Source organism: Mycteria americana, chromosome 13 (assembly GCF_035582795.1).
Source record: "Mycteria americana isolate JAX WOST 10 ecotype Jacksonville Zoo and Gardens chromosome 13, USCA_MyAme_1.0, whole genome shotgun sequence".
NCBI lineage: Eukaryota > Metazoa > Chordata > Aves > Ciconiiformes > Ciconiidae > Mycteria > Mycteria americana.
This window is the reverse complement of record NC_134377.1, coordinates 16,211,589-16,228,017: the sequence shown is the minus strand read 5'-3', so window position 1 is coordinate 16,228,017 and position 16,429 is coordinate 16,211,589. Positions and strand designations below refer to the sequence as shown.

Below are 16,429 nucleotides of genomic sequence, written 5' to 3'. Positions count from 1 at the left end.
ATTAGATAACCTTAACGATCCTTTCAAATCCTAGAATATTCAAAGTCTGGAAAACCACTTCCAATAACTGGACAATTCAACCTTTCGTTGTCTGGCACACATACAGAACTAGTTTCACAGAACAGAAGGTGTGCTTGGGTTAAACAGCTCTTTTTCTCTCCATCACGAAGAATGAAAAAATAAAAAAACAGTTTTTCATCGTAGGGTACTTCTTCGCTCAGAATAAATGCTGGAGGGTCAAGTACACTGGTCTTCCCACTGGCTGCCATTTGGCACCATGTTAACGGACAACTGGGAAAGTGTTTGTTCATAGATACAGGCTGCTGTGCCATGTGGATTTCAAACTGATGAATGAGCACTGAGTCACCAACAAATCTCCCTGCTGAGCAGCAGTTAAGTGATAAATCGCCTGCCAGCCATAGTGCCTCTTCTTTATCACCTCCCCGGCTATGCGGTTCATTGGGAGTCTCCGCAATCATCCCCTCCAGCATGACAACTCTTAATTCATTAATGCTCTACCATATTTTAGAAGGGCACAGCGAAAAGACTCCCCAGAGCACAACTTCCTCCAAACTGACTTTCCACTGCTAAAATACTTGAATATTCTCTCCTTCTCAACATACTGTTTTGGGGGCACGTGAACTCGATTCATGAGATGGACATATTCGTGTTCGCAACTTCCAGGTGCACATTAACAAGCATGTCCTCCCCAAAGAAGGCTATGATCCGATTGATGATTTCTGTTTGTGTCTAAGACTGTTAAGAGCCACAAACCTATGGTGTGAATTACCGCACTGTCTCAAAGTTGCAGGATACAAGGCAGGTCTGCTCCTTCCTTCCTATGTTTCCCAGCACACCTGGTCTTCCATTTTAGCTTATGAAACTTGCCCACAAGACAGGATTTGTGCACTTGGCCAGAAGTCTTATAAGAGACATTGTTTTCACCAGCACAAGTTACCAGAGAAGCCAGTTACATTAACAACCCCAACCTACCAGCAGGACAACATTTCACAGTGGCCAATGTCACGATACAGTCGCTTCAGATGAGAAATAATTTCCCTACCTGTTTGGATAGCTTCAAGGGGAGTTTCTTCTTCATCCGTTCTTTGCCTCTTTCTGCCTCTCTCTCAGAGCTCCCAGCATCATTGTTATGGCCATTTTCACTCGGCTCAGCAGACACACAGTTTTCAGATTCTCTAGGTTTCTTTCCTGGATGCCTCTCCCATTTCTCCTTCCGCTCCTGAGGCTTTAGCGACATGTCCTTCTGTAAAGGAGGGGAAAAAAAATAGTAAGTTCTTTAAGTTCTTTGAGACTACTTTTAAGCATTAAGCAGTATAAATACTGAATAAAAACACAAACAAGACAGCATGTTCTTTCCAGAGATGACTTAAGATGAATAATTAGGCACGCACAATGCAAACAGTAATTTTAGATTAGATTAGGATGAATACTCTCCAGGCTATGTGTTTGATTAATTTCAGAGATGCTGGAACTAGTTATGAAAATGAGCTTGCTTCAGATTAATTCAGGAACCATACGTCAACAGCACAAGAACAAGTCAGCATCCTGAAGGAAAGCCTTTAACTGTTCAACTGAAACAGAGGTGGTTTTTATTTTGTTTTGTTTCTGATCTCAGAAAGCAACATATCAGACCCCTCTTGGGCCTGACAGTCTCTGATTCACAGTAGCATTCATATGGAGAAATGCACTTCTAAAGCCTACCATGCATTCAATAAGCAAGCCGAGATCAATGGGATCCAAACACATAACAGAGGCTGAACACTTCTAAGTGTTAAGTGTCTGCCCTGAATCAGGACTATAACATACAATCTAAGCACAGTTTAAAAGCGGGTATGTCATGTCATGATGATTAACGTAGGAAGTCAGATCAGAGAAGGGAATTCCTACTGCTATCCCTGGCATCTTTGAGGACTGAAAGCCGAACTCTTGGTGACAACGTATCGACCTCTCCCCCTACACACACCACACAGAAAAAGAGTTTAAGAAATAACATGCCAAATCACTATGACATTAGTTCACTACAGCTAGACGCATTTTTGCCCGATGCCTTTTATTAACTGCTCAAGGGTAAAAACTAAACTCTTTTTGGAACGTTTTGCAGAATCTCTATCCCAATTAATTTTTTATGCGAGGTAAATATATCTGATTAGGAGATACCTTAAAAGAACTGTCTACCATGCCCAAATTTGCCAACTTCGGCCACATAAACTTTTCTAAATGCCTCACCCCCCGCCTTTTCTAAATGCCTCGCTTCTGACTCAAGCAATCACGTCACGGACATTTGTACCCTACATGAATGGAACTCGCAATACAACTTGCTCACGTCAACACACACACCTTCAGGACTGCAAAAGAGCTCATGAAAATCATTAGCTCTCTAGTCTCTCAAAAACTAAAGCCCAACAAAAAAGAAAATTAGGAACTGGGATGAAATGCCCTGCTGATTGCTCTAGATTACTTCCTCCCCCTCTCGTTTAATTAGTGAATTGACTGCCTCAGTGTGCAACATGCTGATTCCGCTCCAAATCACTCACTGTTTAAAGTTACCCTTCCCTGATGCACCGACTCTTTAGGGTCACAGAAAGATTGAAATTTGAATCACAGCGATCAAATACATACAGCTGTTTCCTATTCCAACCCAGGCTCAAAGACAATTGGCCAGCACCCAATCTCTATACACCTTGCACAGGGGTCCTGTGTGGCTGGCAAGCTCCTCTTAAATCACACATATATACAGCAAGTTGCAAAACCCCCAAAGATACAACCCCCACCCCAAAATTAAAATAAGTAGCACTGTCTCAGAGGCGCAGAACACACCAGAATACAGCTCAGCTTGCCAAGTCCGTAACTAGTGAAAGAGCAAGGAAAATGATTGCCTGGCATTATTCTCCATGAATGATAAAATGAGGAATACAAATTAGTGTTTAGTTGCTCACTTTGGGTTTTAGTTTTAAGATAACACTCTAAAGCAGCAGTTTGAGATGCCACTTAAAGAAGGTCACATTGTCCTATTTACTGGGAAGTGGCTGAGATAGAAATCAAAATGCTAAGCTTTAGTAACTAATCAGAAACTAGTGCAATGGAAATGACATCTGTTAACTGATACTCAGCAAAACATTAGAAACAGAAGTCACCAAAAACGTGCACTTCTTCATAAAGCCAGATGCAGCTGCAACGTGACAGCAGACGCATGGAAGATGCTGCGTGAGGTGACGTGGGCCCCTGATAAGGGAGAAAGGAGGCTGTGGCAGGGGAATGCCACCACCTGAAAGCACCAGCAAATAATGCACTCCTGGTTCAGCGTGTAGTATTCACTTTTAAGGATGCTTTTAAAGGCAGCAAATGGCCATTTCGGTTTAAATTCTAGCTGGCTTCATATGGGGACTGGGCCTCTGTTAATGCCTTAGGGAAAGCCTTCCCTCAGTACCCACAGCACATTCACTGCAGGTTTTAGATGATTCACTTCACATTAACTAGTCTGGAAATCTGTGGTTTTCCCCTTACTGAATCCTACAAAATTCCCTACTTAGAAATTTAGCTTTTTATCCCCATATTGTTTGGAGATTTAAGGTTTGTCTCATCCCTGAGCTACTAGCAAAATTAATTCAGGGAATACAGTCATAGCTGGATCAAAGCCAAGGAAATAATGCATTCATTTGTAGTGCCACTTGCGTCCAAGAATCTCAAGCACTTTCCAAACAGCCGTGAATTGAGACCCAAACCCTGGTAGCCGAGGCTGCTGCTTGCCTCCAGCAGGAGGAAGGCGGAGGGAGGCATCCTCAGCTCCGCAGCACGTCTGGGGCAGCCGCGGGGAAGATGCCAAGCTTCTCGGCCCCATGACAAGAAAGGCTTTTCCACGGTCCTGTTCTTCCCCACTTCAGCAGAGGATGCAGCTCACAGGACTTCGCTTTTTCTGGGAACGTAGGACACAACTCCTCCTTACTGACAGAGGCTGTTTTCTATGCTGCTAAATGCAGACCTCTTTGCAGCCTCAGGCAGAGAGCAGGAGGGGGCTAATGGGGTTTCTGTTCTTGCCTCCTTTGTTTCCTTTCTATTTACTCTACTAAAAGAGCCTTCCAGAGATTGCTCTTTTACTAAAGTTTATGACCTCCAAGTTGGGGACCTCACTTAGCACAAGAGCTTACTATTTTTGGATGTGCATCTGCACTTGTGCATAGGCAATTGCTGGAAAATTTAAGCATGTACAGAAAATACAGTACATCACTGCAGTGAACAACTTTTATTGATATTCCTTGACTTCAATCCAGAAATCCCAGCCAGCAGGTGAGACTGGCCTTCTGACAAACTGCTCCACTGGAGCCTTCTGCCCAGACCAGCAGGTATTTGCACATCACGTAAAGCCTAGGGGTTCACACAGCGACAACGTCTGAAGTCAGGCCCTGAAGTCAAAGGGTCTTCATATCTAGCCTTGGGGTTTCTGCCCAACCCAGGACTCCGCAGACCTGGCTACCTTTGCTGTCAGGGCCGGTAAATCCCCTTCTGCAGGGATGGCTGGTGGATCCAAGCTCATTCTCTCTTCTTGGTTCCAGGAAGGAGACGGCCAAATCTTGTTCCAGAATATACAAAACTATTTTGTTCCTTACTACTCACTGCTTCCAGGGCTGTCTCCTACCTGTCCTCACTTAGGGAATCGCTCTCACACCTTCCAGGGTAGGCTACAGCCTCTCCATCTGCAGCCCCTCATGTGTCTGGGCTGCAGACGGAGAGCAGATGGTTCTAATTGGCTGCATGGTTACAGATAAGGAAGAATTAGGCCTTTCTTTAGAGCCTCTTTCCTGGCAGTTCTTCCATGAAACATACAGATTCTATCTCCCCATTTGCTTATTTGGATGTACAGATATCAAAGAACACTTCAGCTGAAAACGTGATTGTGGTACCTCCTCCAGCTCTACCTTGCACACCAGTAGCTGTGAAGATCCACTGGCAAAGACCTCAGCACAGGCTTGCGACTCAAGTATGTAACCTCGACTCCGCAACAGATTTTGAGAGTCCATAATAACTCTGTGACATTTTTTAAGTAGCTTGGGCCAAATAGCGATGAAAAGTTATGCAATTGCACCTCTGCTTGTGGCAGAGCTGGCGATATCCTTAATCACTCGGAACGCTCCTTCCTGAAAAGCCATTTTTCTTCTCTCACCAAAGCACAGTTGCAGTCTCCAAAGACACTCAAGGTGCACACCGCTCAGTTTATAAATAAAGCTGTGAATAATGTGGGTGCACGGCCCTCGGCTCTGAAATGAGACCGTTCTTGCCCCTAAAATGCCGCAGCAAGAGACTTCTGCACAGTGGACTCCACGTTGTCTGTTTGATCAGAAAATAACGATCAGCCCTAAAGGACCCTGGTGCAAGCTCACATCCACAGCCATCCGCTGGCTGCAGTTATCACTGCATGTTTGCTCAGCCCAGCTCAAACTCTGCCTTAATCCTCTGAGTTTACACAGCTCTCTCAGATCTCAGAAAGCATGTAGGGGGAGGTAGGGGTTGTAAATACCTTTCATATACAGGCAACACTTAAAGAACCTGAAAAAAAGTGCAAAAAAACACACAGCTAGATGAAAAACCTCGAGCATGCTGCTGGGGCGCAGGGGACAAAAATAACACCTACAGTTAATAAAATAACTACCCTCAGCCCTCAAGCATCAGTTCAAAACACAGCCCTGGTGCGAAATCAAGTCCATTACAATCCCCCGTCCCCAGAGCCCATCGGACACTGCAAGGCTCAGACACGCAGCCAAGGACTGGTTCCACTCCACTCCTGCCAGACTGCCTCTGCCGACTTTAAAAGATTATATGGGCTGATTTCCCAGAAGGGAAACAGCCTCCAGCTTCTCTCTCCACAACTCTTCACTGCAGTACTTATTTCTTAAGTTGGGGAACGTGAAATATCCCACTGAACATCAAACAGGAGAAGGATCCACGCAAAGGAAATAAAAAAACCCACTGCTGCCTCCAAAACTGACCCTGCTTGTCCCTGTTTCTGTCCCCAGCTTCTCTCAGCAAAATTGCAATGGAAAAGCCCCTGAGGATCTAAGCACTATCCTTATATCAACTTTATCATGCAATTAGCAGTAGGGTTGTCAAACGTGTTTGTTTAATAGTTCAGGGAGAGATCCTGGCTCAGAGAGGAATTGAAACAGATTTACTTTTAATTAGGCTACTTTTAAAATATTCCTGTTGACCTGATACCCAGTTTATAGAACAGCAACGTAGAAACAAAAGCTGACTTAATATTCTCGTGCTTTCTAAGTAGACAAAGCACATTACAAATACAGATGGGAGCGCTACTAAGGGAAATCTACTGTCCATTTAGTTGCATAAAGGTGACACAAGAGACAGTAATTCAAATGGAAAGATAATATTGGAGATATACATGAGAAACGTACATGAAAGAAATTAACTTTAAGGCACGGATTTGAAGATGGGTCCGTAGAGAGAGAAACCACTGCAAGAACAGGAGCCAGCACAAGAAAAGATGAGCAGCCAACAGGCAAATGAAATGAGGTGAATAATAAGGAGAGAAAAAAGGGAGAAAAAAGGAATGGGTAAGAGGTAACTCTACCGGAGGGTATCAGGTCGGACCACACCAAGGTGATTGAATTTGAACTCAATGTGGTGAACAGGCAGCAAATGCAGGTGGAGATCTTAAAAAGGAGCAGGAGCACACTTCAATAGTGGGAGAGGAGGAGAAGTTTGAGAGCTCTGCTCTGGAGAGCTACAGGGTAAAAAGAGTATGCAGCCAGGGCAGCGAAGGGGAAAGAGCCGCGGAGGCAGGACTGGCCCGCAGCTTGGCACAGCAGCTCCTCGCTGGAAGCCTCGCCTGGCAGCAGGCCAGCCCGGCTTCGCTCTCCCAGAGCTCAGGGCGCTTTGGGAGAAAGTCTGCTGGCATCTCCACCCAGGAGGCTGCAGTTTTCATGGATGGGGAAAGTCTCACTTTTCCTGTAATACAACACACATTTGTTTGTTTTGCTTTCCCGCCCTCTCTTCTCCCCCATTGCGAACTTCACTATAAATGTAACTCAAGCCCCTAGCCTTTCAGCCAAAGCCACTAAAGCTTTTTTAAAAGGCAAAAAAAAGCATCTAGATTTGAAGTGACTCTCTTGCTTTGACCCTACATTCAAGCAACGCAATCAATATCAATTAAAATGATTGCAAATGAAATCCTTGCTTGTTTAACCTTAGACTGCAATTCTCCTTTCGTAGCTGACATATTCCAGATGAGTTTGGGTCTTGCTTTTTAAAATGCATCACGTTTGCTCTGACCTTGTCACATGTTTAGCTCAAGAATAAGATGACTTTTTGACAAGACAGCTTTGGAAATGTTAAGACATTTGAAGCCGCCACTGGTTTGCAGGTTTATGATACATGATTTAACTTAAAAATAAAAGTGGATGAACCAAGAAACTCGCTGTAATTGAAACAGTCAAATTTATTACCAGAGGCTGCGTTTCTGTCACCTGTGAAGAGCTTAAGAGCAAGCTGCCGGTACTCTGCTAAATGCCCACTTGTTATGTCTCCCAAGAATTAAGACCTTTGCTGCTAGGACATTGAAGACACTGTACAAAGTAGAGACAAATGCTACCTCAACACAGTGTAACCAAAAATTACAAAAGGGAAGGTCAGTATCCCTCTACTTTTCAATGCATTTCAATCCACAACAATTTTACAAGACTTTGCTCGATTTGCTTGCATGAGACCTGAATAAATAACTATAAAGTGCTGAGCAGTAATTGTTTTACAAAGCTGAGGAGAAGGGGACTGGTAGTGTTCTCTTTCTTCTTAATTACTTGAGGGAGGGGGAAAAAAAAGTCCTTTCCCTCCACGGTAGCACCAAGTACCTGGAAACAGAGTGTTTAACAGTAATTTAGGGGATGATAAAAGTAAGAACATATACAGCAAATACCTTCTCTTTAGCAAGAAGTCAAGGAAATCCACATGAATGTGAACACATGGTTGTCCATGTTTTTGGTATAAACCCTTCTCCACCATCATCCATTGGGGAGATGGATACACAAAATCTACCGTTTTAAGCCGCACTCCGCAAGCTCAACAGGAAGCCAGCCGTGGCCTTCTCCCTCTCCTCCAATTTCCTCTTCAGAGCCTGCGGGCGCCTCGCTGCAGAGAACTGCACCCGTCTTCCTCGCTACCTACTAACAGACACACTGTACAGCTATTAAAACTCCCACAGGTGCTTGCTGTCCATCAGAAAGGAAATGATCCCATTTTAAGCCATCAGTATTTCCTCTAGTGATGGCAGTAAATGCCCGACGAGTGCTCACAGAATTACTGTCAGCGGAAAGTGTGTCAGAGAGCAAGGGAGCTTAAATGATTGAAGGGAAGCTGGGGCACCATTTTCAGGTAGATGAAATGAGGCATATTGCAAGCCCTGCCTGCCCAGCTTTTAGAGGCTGCAGGAGCGCTGAAAGGCATTGCTGTTCGTGCACCGCCAGGCCAACCTGCCCAGCTTTCACAGCCGATAAAAGTATGTTTTGGCTGAAGCTGCTTTCAGCCAGGACTGGGAGCTCAGCCTGCCCAGTTTACGTAGTGTATGAAGGATTTGGAAAAGAGCTTGTGCTTATCTGACAGCACCCACTTCAGCTTATTTCAGCTGCATCGCCGCACTGCTGGGTACGAATGCTGAGCGCAGAGCGTGTGCCTCCTGCAGACTGATCGCACAAGAAGCGCTGCTCCTGCAAACTCCCGTCATCTCGGTGAGAACCCTCCCAAGAGGGAACAATCAGGATGGGAGCAGCACCACACGCTACCCTCGCACTGCCCAATGTTTCATAAGTGACAGGCTATGCATAACACCTCCATTTTGAAGAAGGTGATCTGGGGGACATCAGTCTCAAATAAATTCCAAAGGTATCCACAAGTAAGCGGCACGGCCAGGCACGCACTCCAGGTCCAGCGTTTTGGGAAGACGTTCCTCAAGTGTGCCAATACTCAATGACACTGCTGGGCCCATGCTGCTGACAGGCAGCAATCACACGCTTGTTTACACAGTAGCCTTTAAACACTTAATCTGAACTAATTCCCCTTCTCCCCAGATTATTTAAACAGGCACTCATATTGAATTCAAATAGCTCCCATCAAGTGACAGAATTAGGACCTGAAAAAGCAGCTCCTTGCTTGAAGCCAGATGTGACCATTTCATCACTCATTTCCAATCTTGCCAGGAAGGTAACACAACCCCAAGTCTCCAGCTGCACCAGCTGGCCCCACGGAAAAGGCATGAGGGTCCTACCAGCACAAACTGCTATGGCAGCTGGATGCTTTCACCATTACCAATTTTCAGCTAAACTAGTCAGAAAAAACAGGAAAGCACTGTTGAGTAAAAGATACCTCCAGCCTATTTGTCACTATGGACAGGAATGCTTAGAAATACTGGTGCTCTCTTTAAAATTAATAACAAAAGGAGAAGACACAACTGTTTCAGCCTCTGCTGAGCGGGGGATGTCATGCTTCTATGAGCTGGACTCTGGAAATGGAGTTAGGCCAACCTGAGGCTGGGCAGATGGACTGGGCATATGGCTCATTTACCAAAGGCAAGGGCCTAAATTGGTCTCTTCCATCCATACTTCTGCATTTAAAGTTTTGATCTTCACAGTGCAAATTATCTAACAACCACATTACGACTGCACTGACTACCATATGAATAGCTTCATACTTGAGACTTAAAAGATATAGCTATACCCTTAGGTAGCTAGGTCATGAATTCAAGAATCTCTGGCCTGATTTCTTAAGCAATTCAAAGCTTCCACCCACTAAACACAAATATGCAAAGTTTTAATTTATTTTCTAGGATTCCTGATTCAGCCACACGTGTTTTCTCCACTTATTTTTTGGTACATACTTTTAAAACATAACCGTGAAAAATGTACTGCTCTTAAGGCAGTAGCACCTACAGAATGAAAGCTCCAGACAAATCTCCCACGTGGTGACAGCCTCAAACACATTCATTCTGCAAGTAGCTGCGGACATTTTAAGACTCTGCCTCCAGCCTACGCTCTTTATTACCACCCTCCTAGGAAGGGTGCCATTCCCAAAGGCGCTGCAGAACAGAGGTACGAATGTTCTTCAGCAACAGCAGAGCAGTCTGCAAGCGTAGCTTAAACGGCAGTTTGACACAGCTTGCACAAAGCCAATGAACACTGCGCTGAAGGAGATGAACGCTTGCAAATTCACTTCTGCCAACTCTACTGTAGGGGTGAGAGTCTCCAGAAGAAAAATCAGCCATATCCTGATCCCTGGTGCTGCATGATAAATTAATTCATGTTTAAAGACTATGACACTAGAGGCATTTTTTACCAACTCTGCAGTTGCCCTCAGTGGTAGGCAACAATTTTCAGTTCAGCTGTCATGAGGTCTAGAATGTGTATTAAATAATTAGTCCTCTGGTAGTTTCTTTTGGCTAGGAAACAAATGAGAAAAATATAAATGATCCAACAACAAGAAATATGTAGAAGCCAGCCATCTCCAGAAACAGCTGCCCATAGCATATTTCTTCAACCTAAGGGGAAAACTCTGAGCGAGGTGACTTCTACCAGGAGAGAAACGCCTTCCTAAATGTCTAAATGTCACATACGCTAATTGAAAGTCCAGGACAGTGCATCTGTGCCACCCTCGTCGCCCTCGCTCCTCCTCAAACATGCTGCTGGAGAAATGTATTGTACAACAGAGGTCTACACGGCTGTCAGTCTTGCCAGCAGCTATGTTCTCCCACGTCAAGTGGCTTAGCACACCACGTGCTTGGGAGCAGCTCATCTGTAACTGGTTCGCTAGAACAAACAACAAGCAACCAAATGTTTCCATATATCCTTAGGGCTTCCTAGAATAGTTCAAAATATTCTGATATCTGTGTCAGGAATGAAACATTCATTTATATCCTAGGCAATCACTGAGAAAGGGGAAACATACACTATAGTAGTAGGCAATTTTGATGTATTCTATATTACAAAACATTTTCAGTCAGAGAGCTCAAAGGTCGTTAATAGATTTTCATATGTTTACAGACAGCAGCAATTTCAAGCTCTGTAATTTTAAAACTGCATGTCAGTCTCTCAACTTCCAGCTGTTATTTCAACATTAGATAATGAACACAATGCAAAGGTTACACAATCATTTGAACCAGCTTATGCTGTAGATCCAGTCACACAAATCATTATTAAATTCTAATTACACATATATTATTTTACAACTCTTATTAGAACAGCAGGGCAAATCCTCTTTTATAAAGAGATCAACAGTTTAGAAAAAGAGGCCAGAAAGGTTATTCTTTTAATGTGACTGAGAGTTGCTCCTCTCTCTCCCTCCATCACCTAAACCACTGCTGATTTATGAGTCTCAGAAACAAAGCTGCACCTTGTTAACACCACACCAGTCGGTGCACATACAGCTATCAGCCCATATTTTGCTTAAGTGCTTTATAGATCCCTAACATATAGGCAGTGATGCCTACTTAAAATAATCATCTTTGATCAGAGGGGAAAAAAAAGCATTTAGCGGTTACCCAGTGTACCGTCTGAATATGCTCCTCTTTCTTCTTTATACAACCACTTTGAAACTGAGAAGACATCCTCCAAAACTTAGAGATTTCTCCTAAGGAGTGAGTTGTTACGTAAGCTAAAGCTTTGCAAGGCATCGTACTCCCATACCATAGATTTTTATTTTATTTTATTTTAATTTTAGACCAGAAGAAATCATTGTAATCATCTGGTCTGACCCTTTTATCATGCAGCCAAATGAGCAAAGTCACCCAGCCGTGAAGTGGTCTTAGTGAAATCTTGGAAGTGCACTAGCAAACCACCCCATTACCAAATAAGAAAATCAGCAAATTATGTTTTGCTCTTGCCTCTCATTTTTTCTCTCTATTCCCAGGCAGTGCAAAGTATTACCCACTCTGGTTTATTCCGCCCAAATCCAGCTGTCAATCACACAGCATGTAACCTCAATGGGAATTGAAGAATCTCATCCCCAAGATTCAGCTTTGAAGCAGGACAGACCAGCAACGTCCCTTTGTGCGAGGTCTCCTGCAGTGACAGCAACGCTACCCTGGCAAAGTGATGTCTCTCTAATCCCCAGTGCATCCTTAGCCAGCAATGAATTTCACACTGGGAAATTCCATGCTTTGACATTAAATAATTCCAGCTGGGATTTTCAAAGCATAAGAGATAGGAGTCCAATCCCATCACATTCCAATAGGAAGCCCTTAAGGTTTGGTTTATTTTCTTTTTAAAAAGGAAACCCATATTTCATTCTCATTTCCATCCCAGTTTCCTCTGGGAGATGAAATTGAAAGCAAGAAACAGAGGGCAAGAGCAGTGCTAATGGGAAGACAGACTTTTATGAGACTGACAAATGACAACACCAATTCTTGGGTACCTCAGTTTGCAACATGTAATACAAGAAGGGATAGATAAATCAGCACATTCATTAATGTTCCTGCGAGAAAGGAGGATTTGTACTTTTGTCTGGTTAGTCTCACTTGCCACTAAGGAAGAAGGAACCAAGCAAACACTCCACCAGGACGGCAGACGATTAAAGCTCAAGTGCGAACAAAACCAGCAAGCTGTAGAGAGGAGAACATGTGCAGAATCAAAATGATGCGATCCACTTATCCAAGCATGTCAAATAAGGCCTGGGGCAGGCAGAGCTGACAGGACAATAACCTACTGCAGAGAGAGACCTCAGCAGAGCAGGTGCCGTCAATCACTCCTTGATGTCTCACCAAATCCAGAGCGAGAGGTGCAAGCTTCCATTGGCTTTGCCACTCTCTTTCCATTATGTTTAGAGGATTTGGGCTTTCCCCCACCCAAGCGGTTGCTAAGCTGGGCCTCTTCACAACCACTTCCTCAACCCATGCAAAATTAAGAGCTTCTCTTAATGCTTAGTTTTCAGATCCAGAAAGCTCTATCTGCACTTCACAGACCTGAAACTGAAGGCTGGCTGGTTTGTAGGACCTGTTTTCTTCCTGTCTGGAACAAGGCTTTACCAGTCAGAGACTAGAGAAAGAGGCATTCATGCAAAGTTTTCCATTTGCTGCTAGCCCTCAATTTTGAAATGCAATAGGGAATTCAAACATGACACAGAGCAGCAACTTTCATCACTGCTAACCCACTCAAATTAGTTGAGAGCCCTCGTACATCTCACGATTCACATCTCTGAGGGCTTAACTTTGCTTCTCGTTTACTGTTCATGGCACCTTGTCAATGGCAAACATCACAGAGAGAGAAATACAGATGTAGCACACTATTTATTTGTTCAAATGGGCATAACCCTTTGGCAAGAACAAAAAAATCCAGTCAATGTGAGAAGGGTTAAGACAGAACAGATGCAACCAGAGACTCTGGAGAACAGCCTGCATGGAAGCTGGGTTTCTTGTGATTACTGCTGTCCTGTAGCTCTTAATAAGCCACATCACAGCTGACATCTCCACCAGCTACCTGCTTCCTTATATAGATAACCAGAAACAGAAAAGCTGACATGGCAATTATATTATACACACACACACATGCGTGCTACCTAACAACTCTCACTGCTACAACAGCACGAGCAATGAAGAACAAGCACATCCTGAATTCTCATCCAGGCTCTGACACCAATTCTCAATGCAACCATATGTGAGATACCTGGTTTAAAAACTGTTTTAAAAAGCGCTCACAAAATCAGGTAAGATTTGCAGCACATCTCTCTCAAAGGTGTTACGATACAAAGAACTTTCAAGATGAAAAAGAGCTATAAAAGCTTTTCACACTACTGTTTATTAATAAAGCTCTAATCCCCATCACGGCTGTAACCCAGGAGACTTTTGGTGCCCACCTATTCCCATGGCACATCGCACCCGAGCAGCGTGACCCCACGTGTGAGTGTGAAGCCCCTGGCCAGGCGGAGCGGGGAGATGCTGGGGCGGTGGGGAGATGCTGGGGCGGCGGCAGGGCAGGCATCCTCTCTGCCACCTCCATCTCGGGAGGCTGTTGCTAAGCGACAAAATGCCGCCGATATCTGCAAAATCCTCCGGCTCTGCCGCCCTGAGCGCCTCGGCCCTATTCCCAAACACGGCACCCAACAGGCCACAGCGTCTCTCTTGTAGCCCTTGATAATCTTGCTTTTATCTGTAGAGAGGCTCTTGTCAAGGAATTCAGGGAGCCCTATGATAGTTAAAACTGCAGATAAAAAGATAATATCAAGAATACTACATTTCAAAAAGCAGATAAAAGGGCAGAAGGAGAAATTTCACACATCCGACCAGAAGTGCTCACTGAAGGAGAAAGGGGCTTAAAACACAGAAGTTTCCAGGTATTTGTTTTCAGTGAAGGATATGGATTTCCCAAGGTCCTCACCGTGACCAGACAAAATTATAAGCGTTAGTTCGTTAGTTCTCAGGTTTCAGCAGGATCTGTAAAAGCAGGAGACCGAGAGACCAGCACCCTTTTTGCAAAGATGCCAGAAGCAAGTGTCTTCTCAAACCTTACAGATACAGACTGACAATATAAAGGCTTTAAAAACCAGAAAGACCAGCTTAAACATCCACCCATCCCACAGAAGGCAGCAACCTGGGGAGTGCAGGGCCATGTTAATTAATGTGTGCTTAACGGCAGTTCATCCCCCGTCTCTCTCTCCCCACACTGAGTACGCTTCCCATCCACACATTACTCTCTTATTGATACAGACGAGGTTTGTGGCTTTCAAATCCCATTAGGGAAAGCCTTCTTCTAGAAAAACAAAACAAAACAAACAAACAAACAAACAAACCCCCCAAAACCAACAAAAGAGCATGCTGAGAAGGTGAGGGAAAGTTCTTTCATAATTTATAAATAACATCACCATTTGGCTTTTATCAGGCCTTTTTCACTAGCAATTCTTAAAGCACAACGCAAAGGGAATCAGCATTTTGAGCTCTATTTTACAGAATAAGAAATGAAAAAATACAAAGCAACTTGCCCCAAATCAAGCATCAGTCCTCTGGCAAATCGAGAAGGAGAATCTACATCTCCCAGCTCCTAGATCACGCTGTGCTCCAGGAAAACCAACAGACAGACAACATAGAAATCTCCTTCTGACACTAGAAAGGATTTCATGTTGGTGGTAGAGAGCAGATTTTTCTAGGACACACAGTAAATGCAAACGCAGATATTAGCTACAAAGGAGGCAACAAGTGGGATTTGTACAGCTTCAACCTTCTATCCTTCTGAGTGTCTTAGATAAAATCAGCTTGAGAATAGTGAGGACAACATGATCAATACATTAAGTCAAGCTGTTTGTTACCAAAAGAGTAGAACTGGCAGCTCTTCTTGGCTTCTGAAATATGACACATAACCTGGCCTTTCTAATGCGCTACTTTGGATGGCACCCAAATCCAGCACCATCTGGCTAGCATGGGCATATGTATACAAAGAGGACAGAAGAGAGTCCTGGCTGACAGATAAAGTGACATATCAGTGCAGCAACACGGACTTTAAATCTCTTCAGAGTTTGCAAAGCCAGCTAAGCATGCTGGAAACGCGAGGCCAGTTCAGTTACTTCAGGGCAATATGAGGGCTGAGAATTTCTCATACATGTGAGATCCGGGTAAGCATTTGGGTTTTTTGTAGAAACCATTGCCAATGGTACAAAAAAAAAAAAAAAAAAAAAAAAGGCAAAATGCTTTTTCCTGGTGTAGATTCAAAGCAGAGGGTATCACATTTCCTCCCCTGCCCCAAAGCTAATCCCTAAATTCAAAAGCCTGATTTTTTCACCTCTGTTTTTACATTCACTCTTGCATGACGCTCTCCTGGCATCACACGGCAGTCAAAACCAACATGTTATTCCATGGCTTAGAGCTTCTTAAAGCTTGGCCTCCCAGCTACGGCACAGGCCACTCCTTCCTTCCCTCCTGCTACCAGAATGCAATGCACAGATTCTTCTAGATGCAGTTTCTAGCATTTAAGTGATGATTTGGCAGGAAGGAAATGAGAATACTTAGGTAACAGCACGAATAGCAATCTGTCCAAGAGAACAAGTGGGATGTCTCATATAACATCTAACATCCAATTTTGCATTCACCTACATGGTTTTATGCAGCTGTTAACTCCACTGAGATAAGGAGAGTCACAGTGGTGGAAAAGAGAGAACAAACATTAACTCAGTTTATGCCAACTCAAAAAAACCAGGAATCACTGAGGAATCTGACAAAACAACTATTACAGTTTAAGAAAACACTGACCCACCTATCCACCTTGTCTTTTTCCTGAAGGTTAGCGTCCCAAAAGCAGGAGACACAAGTGAGCATAGGTTAGCCTGATATGATCACACTGTGGATCCAACCGCGGAGTCCCTTCAAATGAGCAATCCTCTGACACACCAAAAACCCAGCTGTGTCAAGGTTGGGGGATTAAAAGGAACTTAAAAA

The 16,429-nt window shown here is 43.9% G+C and overlaps 1 protein-coding gene across 22 annotated transcripts in view; it reads right to left on the bottom strand.

The window, feature by feature from the left end:
* Positions 1 to 16,429, bottom strand: part of FBRSL1 (fibrosin like 1) — a 554,989-nt gene that overhangs the window by 403,464 nt on the left and 135,096 nt on the right. For all 22 annotated transcript variants that reach the window (XM_075516665.1, XM_075516674.1, XM_075516686.1 and 19 more), the window contains exon 2: positions 1,064 to 1,264. In XM_075516665.1, coding sequence (XP_075372780.1) covers positions 1,064 to 1,264 — 201 coding nt within the window. The remainder of the gene's footprint in view (positions 1 to 1,063; positions 1,265 to 16,429) is intronic.